At 43.7% G+C, this 12633-nt stretch overlaps 1 protein-coding gene across 1 annotated transcript in view; it reads left to right on the plus strand.

Annotated features, from left to right (window-relative positions):
- The window catches only part of vps52 (VPS52 subunit of GARP complex), a 108176-nt gene that overhangs the window by 50535 nt on the left and 45008 nt on the right, over window positions 1–12633 (plus strand). Inside the window, exons 5-12 of the mRNA XM_068009343.1 lie at window positions 249–316; window positions 3380–3555; window positions 4863–5013; window positions 6050–6150; window positions 6436–6568; window positions 6827–6884; window positions 8796–8929; window positions 11379–11534. Of these exons, the coding sequence (XP_067865444.1) occupies window positions 249–316; window positions 3380–3555; window positions 4863–5013; window positions 6050–6150; window positions 6436–6568; window positions 6827–6884; window positions 8796–8929; window positions 11379–11534 (977 nt within the window). The remainder of the gene's footprint in view (window positions 1–248; window positions 317–3379; window positions 3556–4862; window positions 5014–6049; window positions 6151–6435; window positions 6569–6826; window positions 6885–8795; window positions 8930–11378; window positions 11535–12633) is intronic.

The raw sequence follows: 12633 nt of genomic DNA on the forward strand, positions 1-12633 counted from the left end.
AGCCTTTGAGACATGGACCTGATTCGCAACTCACAACTGTACTTCAGGCTACGCGGGAGCCGTGCCAAGTAACAGCTCGTTTGCAACAACCAGCATGAAAAGAAAAATGGTTGAAACCTATTTGGTGGTGCATTACAGTGATTGTTATAAGTGACTGGTGATAGAGACTTACCCCAACACAGTTAAAGATTTATAAGCTCCCCAGGTAATTCTGAGTTGTCACTGTTTTCCTTAGTAGCTGTTTGCAGACATCAAGGAAAGTCAGAACATTGCCAGCCTTCACAATCAGATCACAGCCTGTGACACCATACTGGAGGTAGGGAAATGCTGAGTCCACATTTCTTTCTCCCTTGTGTGTGGAATCGGTGAGTTGTTCCTGACTAGAAGCTCCAATAGAAGACTCTGACAGCCTTTCTGAACCAATATGATAAAACTGGAGTCCATCTCCCCTAACTTGCCAATGTAATACTGTGGAATTAGGAAATGAGTGAATGCGGCTTAAAAAAGGAAATGTTTTCGTCTGAGTATGACCTTATGGAGGCTATATATTTGAGAGAAAAAAATGAAAATTGTCATTGTCTTGGGCATCTATATTAATGTCTGTGCTTTCTATAATACTTTGAATTTTGAAGATGATTGAAATTTTACGAGTTGGAAGTTTACAAGCAAAAGAGTAAATTTTCTTGCACACCTAGGCCTGAATTTTAATCACCGGTGGCGGGTGAAAAAAAATGGCACCGCCATGCCGTCATGGTGTTGCGTGGCCCGGCTAATTGAAATATGCCGGTCGGCCCGACCTCCCCCAAATCATGTGGAGGGGGAATGGGCTCTCTGACACTGGCAATGGCATCAGCTGCCTGTGTGTGGGTGCTGGTGCCATTTTTAAAGGGCAGCCAGCCCTGCTGGCACTGTTCCTATCAAACATCCATTGCCCCTTCCTAACCCCAATAATAAAATTCAGTATTTGCTTTCCACCCCGCAGCCCCCCAAAACACTTACCTTTCAAGCATGATCTACCACCCCCCACCTGTCCCCAAACTGAACAAAGTACACAGGTCACCGTTCTCACCGTCCTCTACAATAATGATGAACATTTGACCCCACTCCCTGCGCTAAAAATCTTACATTCCCACCCTTCCCCACCACTGCAGCACCTCCTTTTCCTAGACGGTAAAGTGAAGGTGTGCGAATGCCAGCTGCCGCTCTGAAGATTGCATCCTGACTGTAAGATTTCAGGTAAGTTTATTCCTGCCGGAACAATCTTCCACCCTGCCCCACCCGCACCCGCCCCCCCCCCCCCCCCCCCCCCCCCCCCCCCCACTGCGTGCCGTGGAGCCCTACATTGGAAGCCCTGTAAAATCCTGGCCCTCGCATGTGTTAGGGATGCATTTCTGAAAATAGCGTGACCATCCCCTCACATGACCATCCCCCACCACCAGCCTTTCAGTTTAGATTAAATGGATGGAAAGCCATGTCTTGTAGTTGTGGGGGGCGGGGTGCAGTTTCCAGTTATGTGATGCCAGCACGTTGCAGGAACACTGGCAGAAAACGTACCCTGAAATCGTATGGTTTCGGTCACCAGTGGAATTTTTTCCTTGCGCTCGATCTTGCTCCCTTTGGATTCTGGGAGACCATTTGTGAACCAGCTCCTTGCATTAACACAGCTAAGTTTGTATTGTGCCTTTAACGTTCCAAGGTGCTTCACAGGAGAGTAATCGGACAAATAAATTAACATCAAACCAAAGAAATTAATTTTAGGATGACTGACTGACTGACTGACTAAATGCTTGGTTACAGAAGTGTAGGTGTTACAGAGGATCCTGGAGAGGTTACGAGAGAGAATTCCATTCTGCGGTTTCGGGTCCACACAGCTGAAGTCATGGCAGCCAAAGCTGGGGAAAGGGGATGGATGGAAAAGAGACGAGAATTGAAGGAGGGCCAAGTTCTTAAGGGATTCTAAGGCTGGAGGAGCTTCCAGAGATTGGGAAAGACCAAGGATATGAAGGCATTTGAGCACACTACATGCTAGTATAAAATGCTAGTTAGGCCACAGCTGGAGTACTGTGTACAGTTCTGGTCACCACACTATAGGAAGGATGTGATTGCACTGGAGAGGGTGCAGAGGAGATTCACCAGGATGTTGCCTGGGCTGCAGCATTTCAGTTACGAAGAGAGACTGAAAAGGCTAGGGTTGTTTTCCTTCGAGCAGAGAAGGCTGAGATGGGACCTGATTGAGGTAAATAAAATGATGAGGGGCATTGGTAGGTTTGATAGGAAGGAACTTTTTCTCTTAGTGGATGGGTCAAGAACCAGGGGGCATAGATTTAAGGTAAGAGGCAGGAGGTTTAGAGGGGATTTGAGGAAATATTTTTTCACCCAGAGGGTGGTTGGAATCTGGAACACACTGTCTGAAGAGGTGGTGGAGGCAGGAACCCTCATAACATTCAAGAAGTATTTAAATGAGCACTTGAAATGCCACGGCATACAAGGCTACGGGCCAAGTGCTGGAAAATGGGATTAGAATAGTTAGGTGCTGGATGGCCAGCACAGACACGATGGGCCGAAGGGCCTGTTTCTGTGCTGTAAAACTCTGACTCTATGACCAGGATAAAAAAAATTTAAATAAAGGTGTGTATTTTATCTACATAATGGTCCACATTATCTACATAGCTTCAAAAATAATTCATTGGATTTCAAGAGGCTGAATAAAGTGCTGTATAAAAGTCTGTTCTTTCTTTAAACCACTTATCCTGCTGCACTCGGATAATGGAGCTACTGTCAGCAATGTCAGTACAAGACACTTAGCTCACAGAATCCAAACTGAGCAAACTTCAGTGTTAAAGCAGCTTAAAGACTTCCAGTTGGTAGCAGTTGCATTCTGCAGTTGTATTGCTGTCCGTTGCTGCTCGCTGCCAACATTACATCATTTAAACCTGATGTAAAGAAGTAGCAGATTGTTCTGATTGTAGAAACTTTAGACACATAATTATGATTTTAAAAAATCTTTCTTTTGGAGTTTGAATACGATTTAATTTGCTGTTTGTGTTGCTGGTAAGTATTCTAGAATTCCAAAATTCTACACAGTTACAAATCAGTTTTTTCTTTGTTTGCTTTTGGCAAAGGGGTTTTGTATCTGACTTTCTCTGTTTCGCTTCCCCAGCTTGCAGGTAATACACTTTATATAAAAAAATATATATAATCTGTCCTCACTTTGTGGAACTGCTATCACTTCTATTCCTAGACTGTTAGTGCTTTGTGTGCAGTTTTGAAGGGTTGGTGTTTAATCGGGTTTAACAGAGGTTTGCCTTTAATTCCCATTCAAGTTGTTGCAGAATGGTTTCCTTCCCTGTAATTCTGAAATGTATCTCATTTCCCGTAGAGGATGGAACAAATGCTGAGTACATTCCAGTGCGACCTCAGCAGCATCAGCTCTGAGATCCAAACCCTGCAGGAGCAGTCCATTGCCATGAACATCAAGCTGAAAAATCGCCAGTCCGTGCGCAGTGAGCTGAGCCAGCTGGTAGATGAGCTTGTTGTGCCCAACTCCATGATCACGTGAGTCTCGCTTGATGTTCCTTACCCTCATTACACTGTGTTTTTTTTTGTATTTCTCTTTCTTTCTTTGACAGCTTTACTCACTGACTAGCACACTTTCTTCCGAGTCAGAGGTCGGGGCTTGAAGTCCCGCACAAGAGAATTGAGCACATAATCCAGCCTGATGCCCCCTGTGCAGCAGTGAGGGAGAGCTGCGTTCTGGAAGGTATTGTCTTTTGAGGGTGAGATGGTAAACTCCAGCTCCATCTGCCAGCCAGTTTTGGATGGCTCGTGTTGCAGACTACCTCTCTCTAAGTCTCCACCCAATCTCATATTGTGACCGTTGAGCAGGGGTAATGGCTGAATTAAACCATGATTCCACCAGATTCCTTCTTCCCTGCAGAGGGAATACCACGTGGGAACACCCATTGGGGGATGTCTGATCACCACAAGGACAGCAGTGGTTCCTGAAGAGGACCCACCGTCAGCATCTTAGGACAGCTCCGGATGGGCAATAAATGTGACATTGCCAATCCTGAGAATTTTTTGAAATACCAGCAAAACTCAAACAAACAAAGTAAACTGGTTCAAATAAGCTTATGATATTGTGGGTAGGACTGAATGACACACGGTAGTGGGGGCGCTGGATACTACTTCAGAACAATACTTGAGTGGGCAACTTCTGTAAGGCTTGGTTCTCAAACAAAGTACCTACCCACAAACTTTGAGACGTAGACTGTGAATACTGGGTTTGTTTCCCAGTGCCTGTGACAGTGTAGAGCAGTGTTTCTCATTGGCTTGTTATGCTGAGCCACAATCTGAACCACTATCTTGCTTGAGGCATCTCAGAGATGTTTCACCATGGAATGATAGCTCATGGGTCTGTGTCTACAGGTGGCAGACAGTCAATAATGTCCCTTGAGGAACTCACTGAGTGGAAGTCAGACATTTCCCGTGTAAAAGTAGGACAAAAAGTTCAATTAACTGCTTTTTAAAAAAAAAATCTGCCCCCTTCGGGCTAGCCTTGCTTCCTAATAGGATTTACTTGCCTCCTCTTGCTAAATGGGCAAAGAAACGAAAGAACAGTGCTGAATCCCACTTTGGTCAACTTTTCACAAGTGGCTGGACTGCGGAATGGAGATCCGGAGTCACTTGGAGTTCCGGGTCCGTCAAAGGCCATGAGTGATGGGGAGGTTGGCCAGAAATGATCTTTGTGTCACGTTGTGTACCGCTGGTTCAGTAAGGATGTTGTGTTAACATCTTGTTTCCCCACACCAGCCCTAATTTTCCTTTAGTATCTCACATTCTCGCACTCTATTCTATTTCAGTATCATTGTGGATACGCCTGTAACTGATCAGCAATTTCTGGAGCAGCTGCATGAACTCAACAACAAGATCAATTATGTGAAGGAGCAATCCTTTAAGGAGACTTTGGCTTGTTCAGATGTGCAGGACACTCTTGACCGGCTGAAGATTAAGGTACAAACACTGAGAATTAATTCATAAACATGAACTGGACTGATCAATATTTTGTATTTTGAGGAACAGGATTGCAAATTGCTTCTGATACCACAACCATCATGTAGGTGTGTTTTCCTTACCTCTGGATCCATTATAATTCTGAGTGTTCATTCACAGGTTGTCTTCATAGTGTTGTGCAAATTTGGAATACCAGAAGGAAATTGGCAATTTTAAGAAAAAAAAATGCTCCCTATTCGTTGCTCTCAGTTTGGGGTCAACAGCTGTCTTCAAAGTCCCGGGACTAGGAACGGGTAAAATTAAGAGAGATTTAAAAATATTCAGGCATACAGCATGAGAGGAAATGTACGGTTAGAAAAAATTGGTTGACAACAGGAAAATGAGTCGGTGTGAAGGGATGCTGCCGGGAGTCGGTGTGAAGGGATGCTGCCGGGAGTCGGTGTGAACCGGATGCTGCCAGGAGTTGGTGCTGCTTGGATTGAAGAAGGGTTGGATGTGGTGTACCCCACAAATCACTTTTGTTCTCTGCTACTATTGAAATTTTTTGTTTTGATTTTCCCATTATAGAAAAAATAAATTTGTGAGGCGTGTATAGCAAAAGGGATTTAGCATGGAACAGTACCCAAGCAAACGGCTGATGACTGGCAGCGGACAAAATGGACTTCTTTGGAATCTGGCGTCCTGGATGGCTCAGAGTAAATGTACTGTGTGGGTTAGTGTTCAGTGGAAGATCCTAGGTTAGATCCCTCGTCTCCCATCCCTGCTAAAGCAGCAATGGGGGAAAACAATTGGCCTTCATTCCTGGACTAAAGAGAGTAAAGGTCAGAATGACAAATGTAAGAACTTTCAGCTCTTACTTGGAGTCTACGATCTCGTTCTCCCTTTTCCATTTTTGTTGTCGATCAGCATATCACATGGTCATGATTTAATCAGGAACGTATACAGATGAAGCGAGCGGTTTGGGGCAGGACTACATTGTGGGGGAATAAAAAGGAGCCTGCGTTCTGTACTGAAAATATGTTGATGATTTGTCCAGGCTGTTTCAAAGATCCGGGAATATATTCTCCAGAAGATCTACTCTTTCCGAAAGCCAATGACAAACTACCAGGTTCCTCAGAATGCACTTCTCAAATACAGGTCAGAGATCTACGTGCAGCACACTGTGTTCTGTATTCTCCGTGGGCTAACTCACTGGGCGGGAAATGGGAGGGATTGGATAAATTCCCATTTTCCATCCCGTCTGATTTTAACTTGCAATTGACTTTGAGGGAGAGTAAAATCAGACATCTGATCTGAGCTCCCCCCCCACCCCCCCCTACCCATTTCCCGCCTAGTGCATCAGGTTAAAATCCACGCCTAATTGCTGTTTGCCTGCTGAAGTCCTGCAAATTAAAGTCGTTGCCTTTTATGGTTACTATACAGGTTTTTCTACCAGTTTCTTCTGGCAAATGAGCGTCACGTAGCAAAGGAAATCCGAGATGAGTACGTTGACACTATGAGTAAAATCTACTTCTCTTACTTCAAGTCGTACACCAGCAGACTGATGAAAGTGCAGGTCAGACACTTGTTGCGCTGTATCTACTGTCAGCACATCTCATGTATTTGTTTTCGATTGCTCCTGGTTAACTTTGAAGTCCAGGAGTGCATTGAGAAGTCCTATGTGGGGGTGTGGACGGGGCCATGTTTCTGTGTGAATGTGCTCTCTCTACTAATCACATTCTCCATCAGGCTGTAACTGAGAGTAGTGATGTTAGATTGAAAGCCATTTGAGATAGGGTTTGTATCACCATGCTCTTGCTCTATCCTACTCTAGTATGAAGAAGTAGCTGACAAAGACGATCTGATGGGCGTTGAGGACACAGCAAAGAAAGATATCCTTTGCTAAAGTTGATACTGTTTGTTATAATTTTGCAGTTAATTTAAAGCATTTACAAGCAAAAGTCCACTATACGTCACAGAACATAGAAAGCATACACAGACCATATTTAATGTACTGTTTTGTAATTAAAGCCATTGAGCAGCTTAATCATAGAATCAAAGCCTGCTTCACCATTAAATACCATCATGGTTGATCTGTTTGTGTCTCGAATTCCACACTCCCATCTACCCCCGATAACCTTTGATTTCCTTGCCTAACAAGAATATCCCCGCAACCATTCTCATAAATTTTTTCTGCACCTTTTTTTTTAATCCATTCATGGGATGTGGGTGTTGCTGTCAAGACTAGCATTTATTGCCCATCCCTAATTGCCCTTGAGAAGGTGGTGGTGAGCTGCCTTCTTGAACTGCTGCAGTCCATGTGGGGTAGGTACACCAACAGTGCTGTTAGGAAGGGAGTTCCAGGATTTTGACCCAGCGACAGTGAAGGAACGGTGATGTAGTTCCAAGTCAGGATGGTGTGTGACTTGGAGGGGAACTTGCAGGTGGTGATGTTCCCATGTATTTGCTGCCCTTGTCCTTCTAGTTGGTAGCAGTCACAGGTTTCGAAGGTGCTGCCTTAGTAACCTTGGTGCGTGCTTTGTTGTAATGTTGGAAACACGGCTGCCAGTTTGCACACAACAATATGATAGTGACCAGGTAATCCTGTTATAGTGATGTTAGATGAGGGAAAAATATTGGCCAGGACATCAATAATGATGTTTAATAGCCAGTCAGCCCATTACCATGAAGGTGAGGAAAGCAGCAACAGATGCATGGTAAAAGAGGGCATGTACTACATCGATACCTGTATAGAGAGAGAGAGAGACTCATCGTCTGCATTCCTTTTAAAACGGAAACTATAGCAAACAATTTCTGAATAACTTTAACATCCTTATCCTACACCCCGTCCAGTTTTCTTCATCTGTGTTTTTAAAAATACATGAACTGTTTGGGATGTGGGGGGAAGGAGTTAACATTGGTGTAAAGCATCAAGATGTATACAAATACAGTTTGAATCATGAGATATTCTGGAGAAACCCAAGTTATTAACTATCTCTTGTTGTTTACACTTTCTCCATTGCTTGATAAAACTATTCAGTGTGCCTGCAAACATCAACAGAAATAAACTTTTAAAAAAAAAATCCAAATCTGTAACTTAATTTATTTTCTTAAGGAGCAAGTGATGATCAAGCTGCCTCTGAGTAAAATCTGTTTTTCGTGATGCTCGCACGAATGATCGTGAGGTCAGCTCTTTACTAGAAAGGAATCTCTTAAAGCCACAAAGGCTCACTCAGCTCCATTGTGTCTGCTGAGATTTGTCTGTCCTTGAAGAGGCACCAGAAGGCACTGTGACCTGTAAGGGCTGAATAATCGACACAGTGCATTGTCTTCATCATGTTTTCCCAGTCACAAGCAGAATACAGAGTTTGAAAAGGAACAAAAATGATTTGAAAGAAACAAATCACACGCACTTGAGCCATCTCAATTTGATTGCTGCATAGATAATTCACAAGGATGAGATTTTAAACAGGGAGGGCAGACGTAAGTGTCCCCACAGCACTTTTACAAGGAAGAGCAGGGGAGTTATCCCTGGTACGCTAGCCAATAATTACCCCCAACCAACATCACAAAAACCGATTATCTAGTCATTATCACATTGGTGTGGGATCTTGCTGTGTGCACATTGTCTGCTGCATATCCTACATTACAACAAGGACTGCACTTCAACAGTAAAAGTACTTCATTGGCTGTAAAGAGCTTTGAGACATCCGGTGGTCATGAAAGGCACGATATAAAATGGAAATGTATTTGCTTTTAAGTGAACGGCTGGTTCAAGTCTTTCTGCCCTTAACACACTCCACGCTTTTTCTCCAAACCATCGTTGAAAAATCGAAACACCATTTTTACATTGGGGAATCGTGGTAATGTTATCTCATCGGCAGAACTGGAAGCACCAATCATTGTACCTCATGCAGCACAGAAATCCGACACTCGGGTAAGCACTAGATCTCTCCGATCATTACATCTGGGAAGTGAGGAATTTGGGATGAACTACAGAAGCCCACAGTTTATTTGAAACTGATACCTTTGTTAACATTCAATCTCATTCCTTTCTAGTGTAATATACAGACCAGACTTTAGTCATAAGAACATAAGAAATAGGAGCAGGAGTAAACCATAAAGCCCCTCTGCCTGCTTCCGCCATTCAGTACGAGCATCGCTGATCATCTACATCAACTCCACTACTCTGCCCATTCCCTTTATCCCTTGATTCCCTGAGGTATCCAAAAATCCGTCTATTTCATCTTTGAATATATCAACATTGGAACATCCACAGCCCTCTGGTGTAGAGAATTCCAAAGATTAACAACCTTCTGTATGAAGACATTTCTCCTCATCTCTGTCCTAAATGATCGACTCTTTATCATGAGACTGTGCCCCGTTTTCAAGACTTCCCAGCCTGGTTAAGCCCCTTCAGAATCCTGTACTTTTCAATGCGATCACCTCTCATTCTTCTAAACTCCAGAGAATATCGGCCCAATTTACTCAGCTTCTCATCATAGGATTCCCCTCTCATCCCAGGAACAACTGGTTTGAGTGATCAGCTTGACTGGACAAGAGAGTATGGCGTTTCCCTTTTTGTATCTTTCAGTGCCAACAACTCATACTCCTAAGGAGCTGCATGAATCAATGCTGGCAGGTCCTCAGCAGCACTCGGGTTCTGAGCCATGCTGAGGGGTCATTAATACCCTGGGCACACATTCCTCCCATGTTCATGAGTAGCATGCACCCTCAGGCTCCTCAACTAGTGTACCTGCCAGAGGTTGAATACCCAGAGCCCTGCCCTGAGGATTCGGCATTGTACTCACCATGCCACAGTGAATAAGGTCATTTAACCTCTTCCTGCACTGTGGACCATAGCTCTGTCTCCTACTGTCTCGGTGACCTCGATCTGGGCCTGCTTAGTCTGGTAGGATGGCCTTCCTGCCATTCTCCCCTCCCTTGCTGCCTTGAGGAGGACCTGCAGGTTAGCATCTGCAAAATGAGTGCAGTGATGGCTGCTGTGGTAGGTTTAAATGGTTCCACTCTCTTTCAGACGCTCCTCTGTTCCCAGCCACCCCCCTCCCTGGCTGCTAATTCGCCACCCAACCCTCCCCCATGAAAGTCAGGGGCTGTTACTACTCCCCCAGTGCCCACCCCCAGGTCTGACGTCCGTTTCCCACCCCCAGAAGGAAAAGCCCTGCTCATCATTTTGAATGGGAGTTAGTGAGGGGACTTTTTTGATAGAAGCTGGATATCTTCAGATCAGAGGAAGTGATGCAGTCGTGTCTTGATTGTTGAGTCTTCCTGATGTTGCAGACTTGCCTGTTCCACCTGCTCTGTTAAGATGTCTTCTGGGCCCTGTAGATAAGTCTTCAATAGAAATGAGGACAGTAAGTTGAACAAGTGGAAATTATGGGGTTTTTTTTTAAAGCTACTTCTCTCTCAAAGCTCCCATGAGATGCTGCATTCAAACTGCCCGGGCGGAAAGTGGACAAACTGACCCAAAGAAGATAGCCATGTTTGGCCATCAATCAAAGCAGAAATCCCAGTCTGGAGTTGCCCTGGGAGGAGTTCTAATCACTCTGTACCACTGGGAGTCATCTGGTCGCAATACTGTTTGTTTTAGTTTATTTCCCAAAAAGAAAAATCCTTTTTTTTGTTGTTATTTCATTTGAGACGAGAAGTATTAACCACTGGACAATGGAACAGTTTCCATTTCACACACGCAGTGTCAGCATCAGGCAGGTATTGCACAGTTAGATATAGAATAAAGATCCTACTACACTGTTCAAGCAATGTGTTTCAGCCCCAAACCCAGAAGAGGGGCTCCCTTCAACCCTTCTTCTCTTTCCTATACCAATCTTTGTTAGCTGTAACCAAATAATATTGCCGGTGAGTGCTAAATTGAGGGCAGTTTTGTGATAGTTAGAGTAATTTTAGACTCATTTTATACCATATAGCTTGTGCATGGAGACGATGTAAATCTCAGCAGCCTGGTTGGATTTGCACCCAGTTCTAAGAGGTGAAAGGCTTTAATCCACTGCACCTAGTTTCCCTTTTATTTTAGTTTTGAAAGCAAACTGCACATCAGGGGATATCGTAACATTCGACACATTTTCTCCCAGTTTTTTTAAATTTGCTATATGGGATTAGTGTAGGGTTAGTATAAATGGGTGGTTGATGGTCGGCACAGACTCGGTGGGCTGAAGGGCCTGTTTCAGTGCTGTATCTCTAAATTAAAAATTTTTTTAAAATATCACCAATTTGCCGAAAATGCTTGATGTTGAATGGTGGAAAGTTTTTTTTTAAACTTAGAGAACATTGTGCATTGGCATAAGTGAATTTATTTATCATTGGTTTCTCTATATTCTCTAAATAATTGCTGTTGCTCTATCCTTCAGTACCCATTTGAGAGCCTCTTCCGCAGTCAGCACTATGCTCTTCTCGATAACAGCTGCCGCGAGTACCTCTTCCTCTGTGACTTCTTCATGGTAACTGGTAACTCTGCACAGGATCTCTTCAATTCCATCATGGGAAAAACTCTCACTATGTTCTTGGTAATTTAAAGTTGATTGAATAGTTTGCTTGTCTGTGGTTAAGAAGGGGCAGTTTTCCTTTAGCATAAGAACATAAGAAATAGGAGCAGGAGTAGGCCATTCAGCCGCTCAAGCCTGCCCCACCATTCAAAAAGATCATGGCTGATCTATCCCAGGCCTCAACTCCTCTTTCGGACCTACTCCGCATAACCCTCGACTCCCCAAGATTTCAAAAATCTATCTACCTCCTCCATAAATACATTTAGTGACCTTGCTTCCACAGCTCTGAGTCAGAGATTTCCAGAGATTCACCACCCTCTGCGAGAAGAAATTCCTTCGCATCTCAGTTTTAAATGTGTGCCCTCTTATTCTGTAATGATGTCCCCTAGTTCGAGATTTCCCCCACTAGTAGAAACATATTCCCGACATCTACCCTGTCAGGTCCCCTTAGAATCTTGTACGTTTCAATAAGATCATCCCTCATTCTTACTCTAATGAGTAAAGGCTTAACCTTTAGTCATTCTTGATAAGTCAACCCCTTCATCTCAGGAATTAGCCGAGTGAACCTTTTCTGAACTGCCTCCAATGCTAGTATATCTCTTCTTAAATATGGGGACCAAAACTGTACGCAGTACTCCAGGTGTGGCCTCACCAACAGTTGTAACAAGACTTCCCTATTTTTAAACTCTAACCCCCTATCAATAAAGGCCAAAATTCCATTCACCTTCCTAATTACTTGCTGCACCTGCATGCTAATCTTTTGTGTTTCATGTACAAGAACACCCAGATCCCTCTGTACTGCAGTATTTTGTAATCTTTGTTCATCTAAATAATAATCTGCCTTTTTATTCTTCCTACCAAAGTGGATAACCTCACACTTTCCCACATTGAACTCCATCTGCCAAGTTTTTTGCCCACTCACTTAACCTATATATATCCCTTTGCAGATTCTTTGTGTGTTCATCCCAACATGCCTTCCCACCTATTTTTATATCGTCAGCAAATTTGGATGCACTACACACTGTCCCTTTCTCCAAGTCATTAATATAGATAGTAAATAGTTGAGGCCCAAGGACCGATCCTTGTGGCACCCCGCCAGTTACAGCTTTCCAACCTGAAA

Source organism: Heterodontus francisci, chromosome 29, assembly GCF_036365525.1.
Source record: "Heterodontus francisci isolate sHetFra1 chromosome 29, sHetFra1.hap1, whole genome shotgun sequence".
Classification (NCBI taxonomy): Eukaryota; Metazoa; Chordata; class Chondrichthyes; order Heterodontiformes; family Heterodontidae; genus Heterodontus; species Heterodontus francisci.